The sequence below is a fragment of the Apium graveolens genome, chromosome 5, assembly GCF_009905375.1.
Source record: "Apium graveolens cultivar Ventura chromosome 5, ASM990537v1, whole genome shotgun sequence".
Lineage (NCBI taxonomy): Eukaryota > Viridiplantae > Streptophyta > Magnoliopsida > Apiales > Apiaceae > Apium > Apium graveolens.
This window is the reverse complement of record NC_133651.1, coordinates 7,479,786-7,491,468: the sequence shown is the minus strand read 5'-3', so window position 1 is coordinate 7,491,468 and position 11,683 is coordinate 7,479,786. Positions and strand designations below refer to the sequence as shown.

Genomic DNA, 11,683 nt, shown 5'->3' with positions numbered 1-11,683 from the left:
CCACGTGGCAGTGTGGGCCCACATGTGGGGACCACCTGTTAGTGTGGGACCCACTTTCTGGAACAAGTTTTAGTGGGGCCCACATGTGGGACCCACTTTTGCTGACGTGTACACTGGTGGGGCCCAAAAAAATAATAAATAAATTAAATATTATTATAATGATAAAGCAAAGCGTTACGTCATGTCAGCACTATTGTAACATTAGCTTTCTACTGCAACACAAGCCCTCTAACGTAATAGTAACTTTACATATAAAGTAACGAAAAAGTCTGTCTAATGTAAGGCAAAACAGGCATTACATTAGAAAAGTGTCTTATTTGCCCATCTATGGCGTAGTGTATGCCAAGAAAATACCTGATTGACCCAAATGAAGTAATACACAAAGATTAAGATGGAGTTTTGGTGGACGTGATTGAGTACAAGAGTTTGATAGGTGGTATGCGGTATCTCGTTCATACCAGGCCTGATATGGCTTACTCAATTGGTGTGCTTAGCAGGTTTATGGAGCGACCCATTCACTACTACATCAAAATGCTACAAAGAGGGTTCTCAGATATGTAAAAGGCACGGTTGATTTTGGTGTAACATGCACAAGAGACAGTCGAAACAATGTACTCTCAGGATACTCGGACAACGATCTAGCTGGTAACGTGGAAGACAGAAAGAGTACGGGTGTATTATGTTCTATTTAAATGAGAGCCACGTAACTTGGGTGTTACAAAAACAAAGATGCGTTGCTCTTTCATCTTGCGAGGATGAATTCATGGCAGCCACTGCGACTGCTTGTCAAGGCATATGGTTGAAAAAGCTACTTGGATAGATAACGGGAAAAGAAACAGGTCCTATAACTATCTTCATTGACAATAAATCTGCGATTGACTTGGCAAAAAACCCTGTATTTTATGCCAGGAGTAAACATTTTGACATGCGATACCATTTTATAAGGGAATGCATTGAGAAAGGAGAGATCATTATTAAGCATGTTCGCTCAGATGAACAAAGAGCTGACACTCTCATGAAAGCCCTCACCACCGTTAAGTTTGAAAGGATGAGGAAGTTGCTGGGAGTAGATGTGGGAACTCAGATGAACTCAGATTAAGGGAGAGCTTGTTGGGCTTTAATCTGAGTTTGTGGGCTTTGCTGTTTGTTTATCTTTGTTGGTGGGGTCGATCTGCAACTCTGGAGTCCATGTGTTGGACGTAGTCAATGTATTGGTGGCGTCTTTTTAGGTGTCTATCAGTTACGTTTGAATAATGAGTTGTAATAGGAAATTAGTTGCCATGTTATCCTAGTTTGTGGCTAAGTCATTTGTTTCTGTTTATGCTTTTCATATATATGTATGTAGCAGTAATATAATAAAGCTAACACTTAGCATACATTGTGTATTTTCCTAGTTATTTCATTAAACTCTAACAAGTTTGATTGAACTGTATTCAATTATTCACAACATGTTTCACATTACAGTGATTTGTATTAATTTGTATTAACATATTTCTACGACACACTGGTGTAGTTGGAGTATTAGCATAGATTCGTGGAACACGCTTCGTTACTTCTGAGTCGTGAATAACTAGGACGTTCTAGATGCATTTGATCAAGTGAATTTTGAAATCACCAAACTAAACCAAATCAAACTTACCTATTATATCTTACTTAGGGTAGGGTTTGAAGATGATAAGATACATATCCATGTCCTTACTCCAAATAGTAAGGAAACTATTTTCGTGTAATCTGTTTAGCCAAGGATTAGGTCCATCATGAGCGGACTAAGCACATAGATGTAAAATATCATTTTCTGATAAGTGAAAAGAGAATCAAGGTTAACAAAGTTGGTACTGCTGATAACTCAGCTGATATGCTCACCAAGCCGGTTCCACATAGCAAGTTTCGACATTGTTTAAACTTGCTAAATGCTCGAAGTTATTGATTGACCATTTTAGGGAAATATATGAGACATAGGAGTTATTTTTTGGTACATCTGGAATTACTATGGTGCATCAGGTTCATCTATTTTTTCTGGTAAATATGACTTTAATATGGTGTATCAGGTACATCTATTTTTATAAGAGGATTCAAGTGAATATGGAGTTTGTTGGAATATGCCTTGAATCTATTTTTAGAGGGTTATCTATTTTGGTCCTATTTTATGGGTTTTTCCGTAACAGCCTAGAGTGTAGTGTATAAACTATCTAGGGCGTAAACTAAACATTAACAACAATTACCAATGAAGGTTTATATAAAACGCACATAATGCATCAGTAATCACAGCAAACTATAAAAGTTTATACAAGACGTCACAAATGAGAAAATACTATTACAAATAGAAGTTATTATGGTGTTGTTACAGAGTATAAACTATAGACTGGGGGATGGAAGGAATAGCGAGACATGTGAAGTGTGTATCTATAGTCTTTACTTTATCAACATTTGGAGATCACTGGACCTCTCTAGTGCAAAAAGTAGCTACCTCATTATTTTTTTTACATATTCTCAAGTACTATGCTATATATATATATGGAGTTTCTTTTTATAGTTTTTTTTTTACTTTTTTCCCCATCTTGTATAAATATTGGGAAACATAATTTTTATGAAGGATAATTATTTTTTAAACTTCACAAAAACAAGATAGGTCCAAATTAATCTACAATCAAGACAAGATATGAACTCATTTCTTGACATGTGTCATGTTTACAAAAAAAGTGTTTTTTGCCTAAAAGTCGTTGCCCCATGCTTTTCACCTTTTGTGCGGAGCACATGTTGATTTTACCATTAAATCTTATCAACGACATTATTTTTTTTATTTTCACATCAAAGCATGTCTCTCTTAAAAATATTACCAAATAGTAATATGATTTTAACAACATCATTTTTCTAACGTCAAAACATATTTGAATAGAAATTTTAAAACGATCATAAAGTACCTCAAACAAGTGATATTAAGGTGTATGAATTCAAGTTGATGGTCGCATTTGACATAATTTCCAACCTTCAAGGACTATTTATGACCATTTTTCGATTATTTATGACTTATTTTTGTTGTTCTGGATATTGTGCCATTTTTTGAATTGTTATTGATGTCTGAATTTAAACTGAAATACACTTTGGTTCTCATCTACTACTTATTTGTTCTTGGCTTTGTTCATTTAAATAACTTCCTTTATGGATTGCTATTATATGTTCATAGATTATGAAGCTTCTTGTGCTCAGTAGTACATTCAAGATAACCTAATTTCTAAAATCAAATTAAAAATATTTTGAGATTATAATGATTGAATAATTGATGTGGAAAAGTGGAGTATGGAATTGCAGAAAAAAATTAAAAGAGTAACGACATAGCATGTGCTAAAAAATTTTCATTGAATCTAAACTAATTTGTTTTTCATAGGTAGCTCTAAGATTGTTCATTGGACCTATACAATATCTTTTTTCATTGAATCTAAACTACTTTGTTTTTCATAGGTAGCTCTAAGATTGTTCGTTGGACCTATACAATATCTTTTTCATAGGCAGCAATACTGACTTATACACTGCTTTTTTTTGTACATATATTTTTTGTACATATATTGGTTGCACGATTTAGTGGCTAGAGGAGAAAGCTGATTATGTATTTATAATTATATTTTACGTTGATGGAAAACTGTATTGTTATTCCTATATTAGTAACTCTAATTGTCTATGATAATTTAATGAACTTCATTAACCTAACGAATAGGAAATTATTTGTTCCAAATATATTATGCACGACTTTGATCTTGAAGTATGCTTTCAATTTATTAAGAAAGTGATAATTTATCATAAATCTTGAATTTTTTGTGGCAAACTAGATTAGGAAGGAAACGAGCCGACATTTATGGGTGTGTAGGGATTTCTTTTGCACACAGCAACATCAGCTTTTTGCTGAATAACATCAAAATATCTTTTTGATAAATTTCAAAAACTATTTTTCTATAAAGTACTTCTGGCCTAATACTGCTTTTAGATAATTAGGGCGCCCTCGTGCTTTTTAAAAACAGTTTTTCATGTTTTATGGGAATCATATGATGATTTCATCATAAAACCTCACCAACAACATTATTTTTAAAATTTTTACATCAAAATATATCCCGTCTAAATTTATTATCAAGTAGTAATCTAATTTTTACAACTCTTTTTTCACCTGTACTTTTTCTGACAGTAAAGCTGATTTAACACCAATTTCAAATACATCCGAACAAAATACTTCTTATTTCTTATTTAATGCCGCAGTTTATCAAAAGTGGCGTAGGTACAGACGATTATATGGAATAGCCTCATATCATATTCAATTTACTTACAAATATTTTCTTCAAAAAAAATGTTTGAATTCAAGTTCATTTTGAATTATCTCCTTCAACATAAACGACCAAGCAATTGGCCCTTTTTGCTTATCTCTTATCACCTACTGCAATATTCACGATCAAATACACTACACCATAGATGGCCTATCGCAATGGTTTAATCATGCATGTTACAAAATTATGTTACCTTAGGTATGCTCATCTTAGCCTACCGCAACGTAGTATTTTTGATGTTAGCATAGCCTTTAAAACATGTTACTATAGCTTCAAAGTGTTACATACGAGTAACATGTGACAATTTATGTTACAATAGGGTATTATTGGATAAAAAAGTAGTATATTTTACAAACAATTAAATATATATAATTATTTGACATGAAAATTAATCAATTTTTATAATATAATTAAGCAAAAATATTAATATTAGTTAAGATTGATAAAATATTTTTTGTTAAAAAATTTATAAACTGTATTAATTAATAATTGATAAATTTTTATCAATAAAAAATTTAAAGACAATTAAAACTTAATTTTTTTAAAAAAAGAGATGAAATTAGCTGGGCTTTTTCAGGCGGGCTCAAATTTTTTGGAGAAGCGCTAAAATTTCAGACAAATTAACTTCTCCCTCTAATTTCATTCTCCCTCATTCTCTCACTCTCTCTCTCATTCTCTCTCTCCCAGTAGCTATTCTCTTTCATTCCTCTCTCGAGCTAGGGTTTCTAATTGGGGGTAACATTTTGGCGAAGCTGGTCACATTTTGGAGAAGCGGGTCACAGATTGGAGCTAGGGTTTCTAATTGGGGTTTCAAATCAGCTTGCGGTTCAACATTAAGGTACTACATCTCTCTCTCTCTCTCTCTCTCTCTCTCTCTCTCTCTCTCTCTCTCTCTCTCTCTCTTTCTCTCTCTCTCTCGCTCTCGCTCTCTCTGATTTTGTGTATCTCTCTCTCTATCTCTCTCTCTCTCTCTCTCTCTCTCTCGCCCCCTCTATTTCTGTTAGTTTCTTCTCTAATTTGTTACATGCGTGTTTTTGTGTATTTTATACATGTATATGTATGTTACATGCATGTTTTTGTGTAATTTTAATTGGAATTGGGGTTTTTTATTTTTGTAGATCTGTAAGTGTGATTTTTGTATTAAATTTGTTTCTCGATATTTGCTTTTTATCCGGTTGATTTTCATGTTAGGCTTTAGTTATAACTTACATGTAAATCATCATAGTCAAGTGGATATAATTGATTGTGTAAGTAGATATCTGTTGTATCTATAATGCAATTATTTATGAGTATTTACATTTATGTTAATTTGACCTTTATTCCTGAGAGTTTCAACCCTTTACGAGTATTTAAATTTTTGTTAACATCAACTGTCACAGTTCGGTAGGTAGGAGGAGTGGGATAATACGGAAATGGGTGTATGCACATGTATATTCATGGTCATATAACATGGATTCGATACGTATAATCTAATATGGATTTACGATTTCAGGGCTGCGTTGTTATGCTGTATTGTTATTAATACATATAATCTATAATATTGGTTTAGGATTTCACTTCTGCGTTGTTATTAGTACGCATATCTAATATGGGTTTAGGGTTTCACGGTTGTGTCGTTATTAGTATGTACAACCAATGAAAATGAGAACATAAAATATTACCTCGGTCTGCTTAGGGCTTCACGGCTGCGTTGTGTTGTTAGAACGTATAACCAATATGGGTGTATGATTTCACGACTACGTTGTTTTCTTTTAGGAATATAACATTATTGTCCTGTTTTCTGTAGTGATGGACGATGATCTAAGTCAATGGATAACCCTTCCAAAATACAGTACACCTTACATTAAGGGGATAAAGGATTTTTTAGAAAATGCATTTCCCAAATTTTCCGTAGGCGATGAAATGTTGTGCCCTTGCAAGAATTGTAGAAATGGCAAGTGGCATACTCAAGATCTTATTTATGATCATCTTATTTGTCATGGCCCTTGTCCATTGTATGCGAATTGGATTTGTGAGGTTTCGAGCAAAGATCATAGGATAGATATTGAACGGGCAGAAAATATGGGTTTTGAAGATTCCTTTACCTTCGGAGATAATTTGGACGAGATATTCCATCGTACTAATGATACTACTGGACCGAATGATGATGCCAAAAAATTTTATGGCCATCTTGAAGAAGGAAAGCAGCCCTTATATCCGGGCTGCAAAAAATTTTCCCGCTTAAGTTTTATCATTAGGCTGTACTCTTTAAAGTGCATTCATGGGATTTCGGAGTCGGGTTTCGGGGATTTATTAGAGCTGATAAAAGATGCTTTTCCAGAAGCACACATTCCTTTGTCTTTTAATGCGTCAAAGAATGTTATTAAAGATTTAGGGCTCGATTATCAAAGGATACACGCCTGCCCCAATAATTGTATGCTGTTTTGGGCTGAAAATGAAAAAGAAGAAAATTGTAAAACTTGCGGTGCTTCAAGGTGGGTCGTAGTGGAAAAAAAAGGCGCCGTGGACAATAATGGGAAGAAGTTAATTCACAAGGTCCCGGCAAACGTGATGCGCTACTTTCCACTCAAAAAAAGGTTGCAACGCATGTTTATGAGCAAAGAGTTATCAGAACTGATGTTATGGCATGCAAAAGGTCGAAAAAAGGACGGCAAACTTCGACATCCCGCTGATGCAGAGGCTTGGAAGGCATTGGATGCTCGTTATCCTCAATTTTCATCCGAGAACAGAAACATCAGATTGGGCCTAGCCGCTGATGGTTTCAATCCTTTTTGTACTATGAACATAAGTCATAATACTTGGCCAATTATTTTGGTTAACTACAACATTCCCCCCTGGCTGTGTATGAAGCAAGAGAATCTAATTCTCTCGACACTCATATCTGGTCCCGAGTCTCCGAAGAATAATATAGATGTCTTCATGCAACCTTTAATTGCTGAACTGAATGAGCTGTGGGAAGTAGGCATTGAGACTTATGATGCCCTTACTGACCATACTTTCAACTTGCGCGCTTCTTTACTTTGGACAATCAGTGATTTTCCCGGGCTAGCAATGCTATCTGGATGGAGCACAAAAGGAAGACTAGCTTTTCCAGTTTGCAATTATGAAACATCCTCTATGTACCTAAAACATAGTCGGAAAATGTGTTACATGGACCATAGGAGATTTCTCCATCCCGAACACCCATGGAGGCTTGATAAAAGAAAATTTAATGGTCAAATTGAATTGAGAGGTTGTCCAGAGGTTCTAACTGGAACAGACATTGAAGAATTATTGGCAGGATTTGTAAATCATTTTGGGGGGAAGAAACCAGAGAAGAAAAGAAAGCGCCAAAAAAATAAGATTAAGTCGAATTCGCCTTTCAAGAAAAAATCAATATTCTTTGATCTGCCTTACTGGAAGCACAATGTTTCTCGACATAACCTTGATGTTATGCACATCGAGAAGAATGTGTGTGATAAAGTACTTGGCACATTGCTCAATATTGCTGGAAAAACAAAAGACCATATAGCAGCTCGCCTAGATTTGCAAGAACTTGGCATCAGAAAGGTCCTCCATCCTGTTCTATCAAGTGACGGGAAACACCTTGAAATAAGGGCTGCGATATTCGACATGACAAATGAAGAGAAAGATTTATTCTGCTCTGTCCTTAAAAATGCTAAATTCCCATATGGAAGTGCCTCTAATATCAGCCGGTGTGTGCACATGAAGGAGAGAAAGGTATCTGGCTATAAGAGTCATGATGCTCACTTTTTCATGCACTACTTATTACAATTTGCAGTGAAGAAATCTTTGAAACCGGAGGTTGCAGTCCCTTTTATCAGATTAGGGGCCTTCTTAAGAGGTATTTGGAGTAAAGTCATCGACTTAAGTGATCTTAAGAGGCTGCAAACAGAAATAATTGAAATTATTTGTCAATTTGAGACTATATTCATTCAGGCTTTTTTTGATGTGATGGTCCACCTTTTGATTCACTTGTGCCAAGAAATTGTATTTGGTGGACCGGCCCATGTTCGAAGCATGTGGCCAATTGAGCGCTATTTAAATAAATTGAAATCTTATGTGCGGAATAGATCTAAACCAGAGGGATGTATCGCCGAGGGTTACCTGGCCGAAGAATGCTTGATATTTTGTTCAAGATTCTTGGGTGGCCATGGAGGATCAAAATTTACCAAGGCTGCAAAATTTGAAAGTTTTCCAGAAAAAGTAGAATTTCCTATTGGTTCACGCAGAAATAAAGATGGAAAGGCTGTGAATTTAGTTGAAGTTGAATGGATGGCTATTCATCGTTATATTCTATTCAACTGCGGGAATAAAGAAATTGATAGTTTAATCGAGTAAGATTCTAGCTACTAATTGTGAAAAACTGTTATAGAATTAGAACCTGTTTTGTCTTGATTTTTAACTAGGTAATTATTGTAGGGAGCATCGAATCTTAATAGAAGGACAAGCCAAGTCAAAAAGATACAATCGTGAGAGAGAACATTCTGAAGATTTTTGGAAATGGATGAAGGGGGAGGTCGGAAAAAAAGATAACATTTCAAAGGAATTGGAAGTGCTTGCAATGGGCCCTAATCAATCAGCGAAGAAGTATAGTGGTTATGTACTTAACGGATATCGATTCCATACAAAGTACCGAGATGCTAAATGTACAACCCAAAATAGTGGGGTATTTCTAACTGCTTTGACTACTAGCTTTGCTAGTTCAAAAGATCAAAATCCACTGGTCGGCGATGTCAATTACTACGGAGCAATTGAAGAGATTTTTGAAGTTGATTATTGGGGAGAATTTTCTGTAGTGGTGTTCAAGTGTTGTTGGTATAAGGAAGAGAAAGATCTATATGGTTTAACTCGAGTTAATTTTAACAGATTATGTCAGAAGTCTGATCCATATGTGCTAGCTTCACAGGTGCAGCAAGTCTTCTACGTAGAAGATCCTACTGAAAAGATGATGTATAATGTTATAAAGAAATTGCCAAGGGATTGGTGCGATGTCGAAGCTGAAAATGCAAATGAAGAAGCCGGGGATCCAGTTTTACATGATTTACACACTAGTGTTCCTCTAGAAATAGACACGGATATTAACTGGTGCAGAGATGATGTCCCAACACGACAAGTCCCCATCAAGGCTAGAATAAACGAAGAAACTACTTAAATTTGTAATTCGAAATATGTAACTATCAAGGGCCTAGTTTCTGATGTATCAACTGTTAATGAAGTGACTTCTTAATTGCCTAATTTATCATGTTTTAATGTATTTTCTTTTAATTAATTAACTTGTTCTTAATATAATGTTCTGTTAGTTTTAAATCTGCCCTGCTCTTTATGCGATCGCTTCTTAATTTAGAGCATTATTAAATTTATTGACTTGCATACTGCTCTTTTAATGTTTCTTTTAAGTGTTTATTTTTAAGTGTTTTTTATTTAAGTGCCATGTCTCAGATTATTTTAATGATTTCATCTAATTATACTTTCTCAATTTTTTGTAGGATGGCATACATAAATCTCAGGTTGTACCACCAGGGTGAGTTTCAGCCTACACGGTATGTCGGTGGTAAAGAACTGATTATAAGGAATGTCGAAGTAGATAGGTTTTCGTACCCTGTATTGATGGATTATGTCAAGGATGACCTTGAATATTCAGAAATTGGAGGGATTTATATGAGAAAAGGTGATAAGCAGGGGGGGTGGCAGTTGGTGTCCAATGATGTGGACTTGTGTTCATTAACTGCAGGAGCTGCAGACGGTGAAAATGTTGATTTTTATCTTGACAATGTCGTTGATAGCACTATCGAACCAATGGATCAGATGCAGCCATTTGTAATAATACGGCCAAGAAAGGATATCTTAGCAGGTAATATATTAATTTCATTTCAGAAATATACCTTAATTGTAGGGGCATCAGAAATATATAGGTGTTACTATATTTAGATTTTATTCAAACTCATAATTATTATTTTTATGTCTTTATAGCTAAAAAGCAAGTCAAGCGGCAGTTTGTAACCACTCATCAACTACAGCAACAGAAGATGAATAAGAAGGCAAACCAAGTTGATAAGGCTGGGAAGAGGAACTCAAAGAACTTTCCTCTAGAGGGTACTCGGAAGTCACCACGGCTTTCTAGAGTGCAGGAAATCACTGATGGTGATGATTGTGAAACTCCTCCAAGTGTTAGGAGGAAGTTGAGTTTACATGATACTCATGAAGATGAGCGTATGGGAGAAAATGAACTGGAGGTTAGCATATAATTCAGTAATACCTATAATTTTCTTGTTAGATTATTGTTGTTTAAGTACATGTAAGTACATGTATGTAACCCCTTTATTAATCCAGTAATTCCGTCATACCTATATTAACATGAATTTATGTGAAATTGCAGAAACTACCCCCTCCACCTCCTCTAACGGAGTATGAAAAACTGAGAGCTGTCACAGTAAAGAGGAACAATGAAGTATTTTTTGCCCTCAATCTTCCTACACTCTCTTCTGAAGTGAGAAACTCAATCTTAAAAGATAAATCCAAAAAAAAAGAAGCAAGTGCAAGAGGGGAGCGATGAGGAATATGATCCAGCTGTGGATCTTGAGGATGGTGGATCGGGAACTCAAAGGAAGGCTGCTAGTAAGGATGGTGGATCAGGAACTGAAAAGGTATGTCATAAATGTCATAAAGCTATCATTTTCACATTTTCTAAATTCTTCCCCAAATGTTTCATCGGGGTTGATAGTTGTAATTCATATATACACAAACATTGAGTTTTACATGATTTATGTTTCAGAGAGGGAAAACTGAGAAAAGCAAGGTGCTTATTGGACGTGGACCAACAACACGGTCACGAGCCAATACTGTTATATCACAGAAGGAAGGAACCAAGGATGCTACTGAGAAGGAAAATCAGTCATTATCACATATGGAACCTGCAGAACCTCTGATTCAGCTACCGTCAATTGAAGCAAATGGTTCAATGGAGGCTTTTTGGGCTATGCGAAAGCGCCAAAAGGAAGCAGCTGCAGCGAAATCGAAAATTTCTCCAAGTACAACTGCAACTACAAAGACTGCTACAGAAAATCTTGTTGAAGATAATGTTTTTCCGGATATTGAAGAAGAGGAGGAAGCAGGTATCTTCTTTCCTTTATTTATGATTACATAAACTGATTATTTATAAAGGAATTATTCCTTTAAGGCCCCTTAAAGAATACTCACTTTGAGGCTACCCACATTCATATATTTTCCATAATTGATTAATTTGCATCAGTTTAGTAAATTACTTATAATTGAGGTTAATTGGCATAAGGTTATTTATGTCATTTAAGTTAATGAAATTGTGAAGTTAACCATGGTTAATTATGTGATAGATATAAAACTTCTTGCACAAA

At 35.1% G+C, this 11,683-nt stretch overlaps 1 protein-coding gene across 1 annotated transcript; it reads left to right on the top strand.

Moving 5' to 3' along the window:
* Positions 1 to 6,098: 6,098 nt before the first annotated feature.
* LOC141659727 (uncharacterized) lies at positions 6,099 to 9,465 on the top strand. The gene is made up of 2 exons (XM_074466656.1): positions 6,099 to 8,647; positions 8,733 to 9,465. Exons 1-2 carry the CDS (start codon positions 6,099 to 6,101, stop codon positions 9,463 to 9,465), a joined length of 3,282 nt encoding a protein of 1,093 aa, XP_074322757.1.
* Positions 9,466 to 11,683: the final 2,218 nt, after the last annotated feature.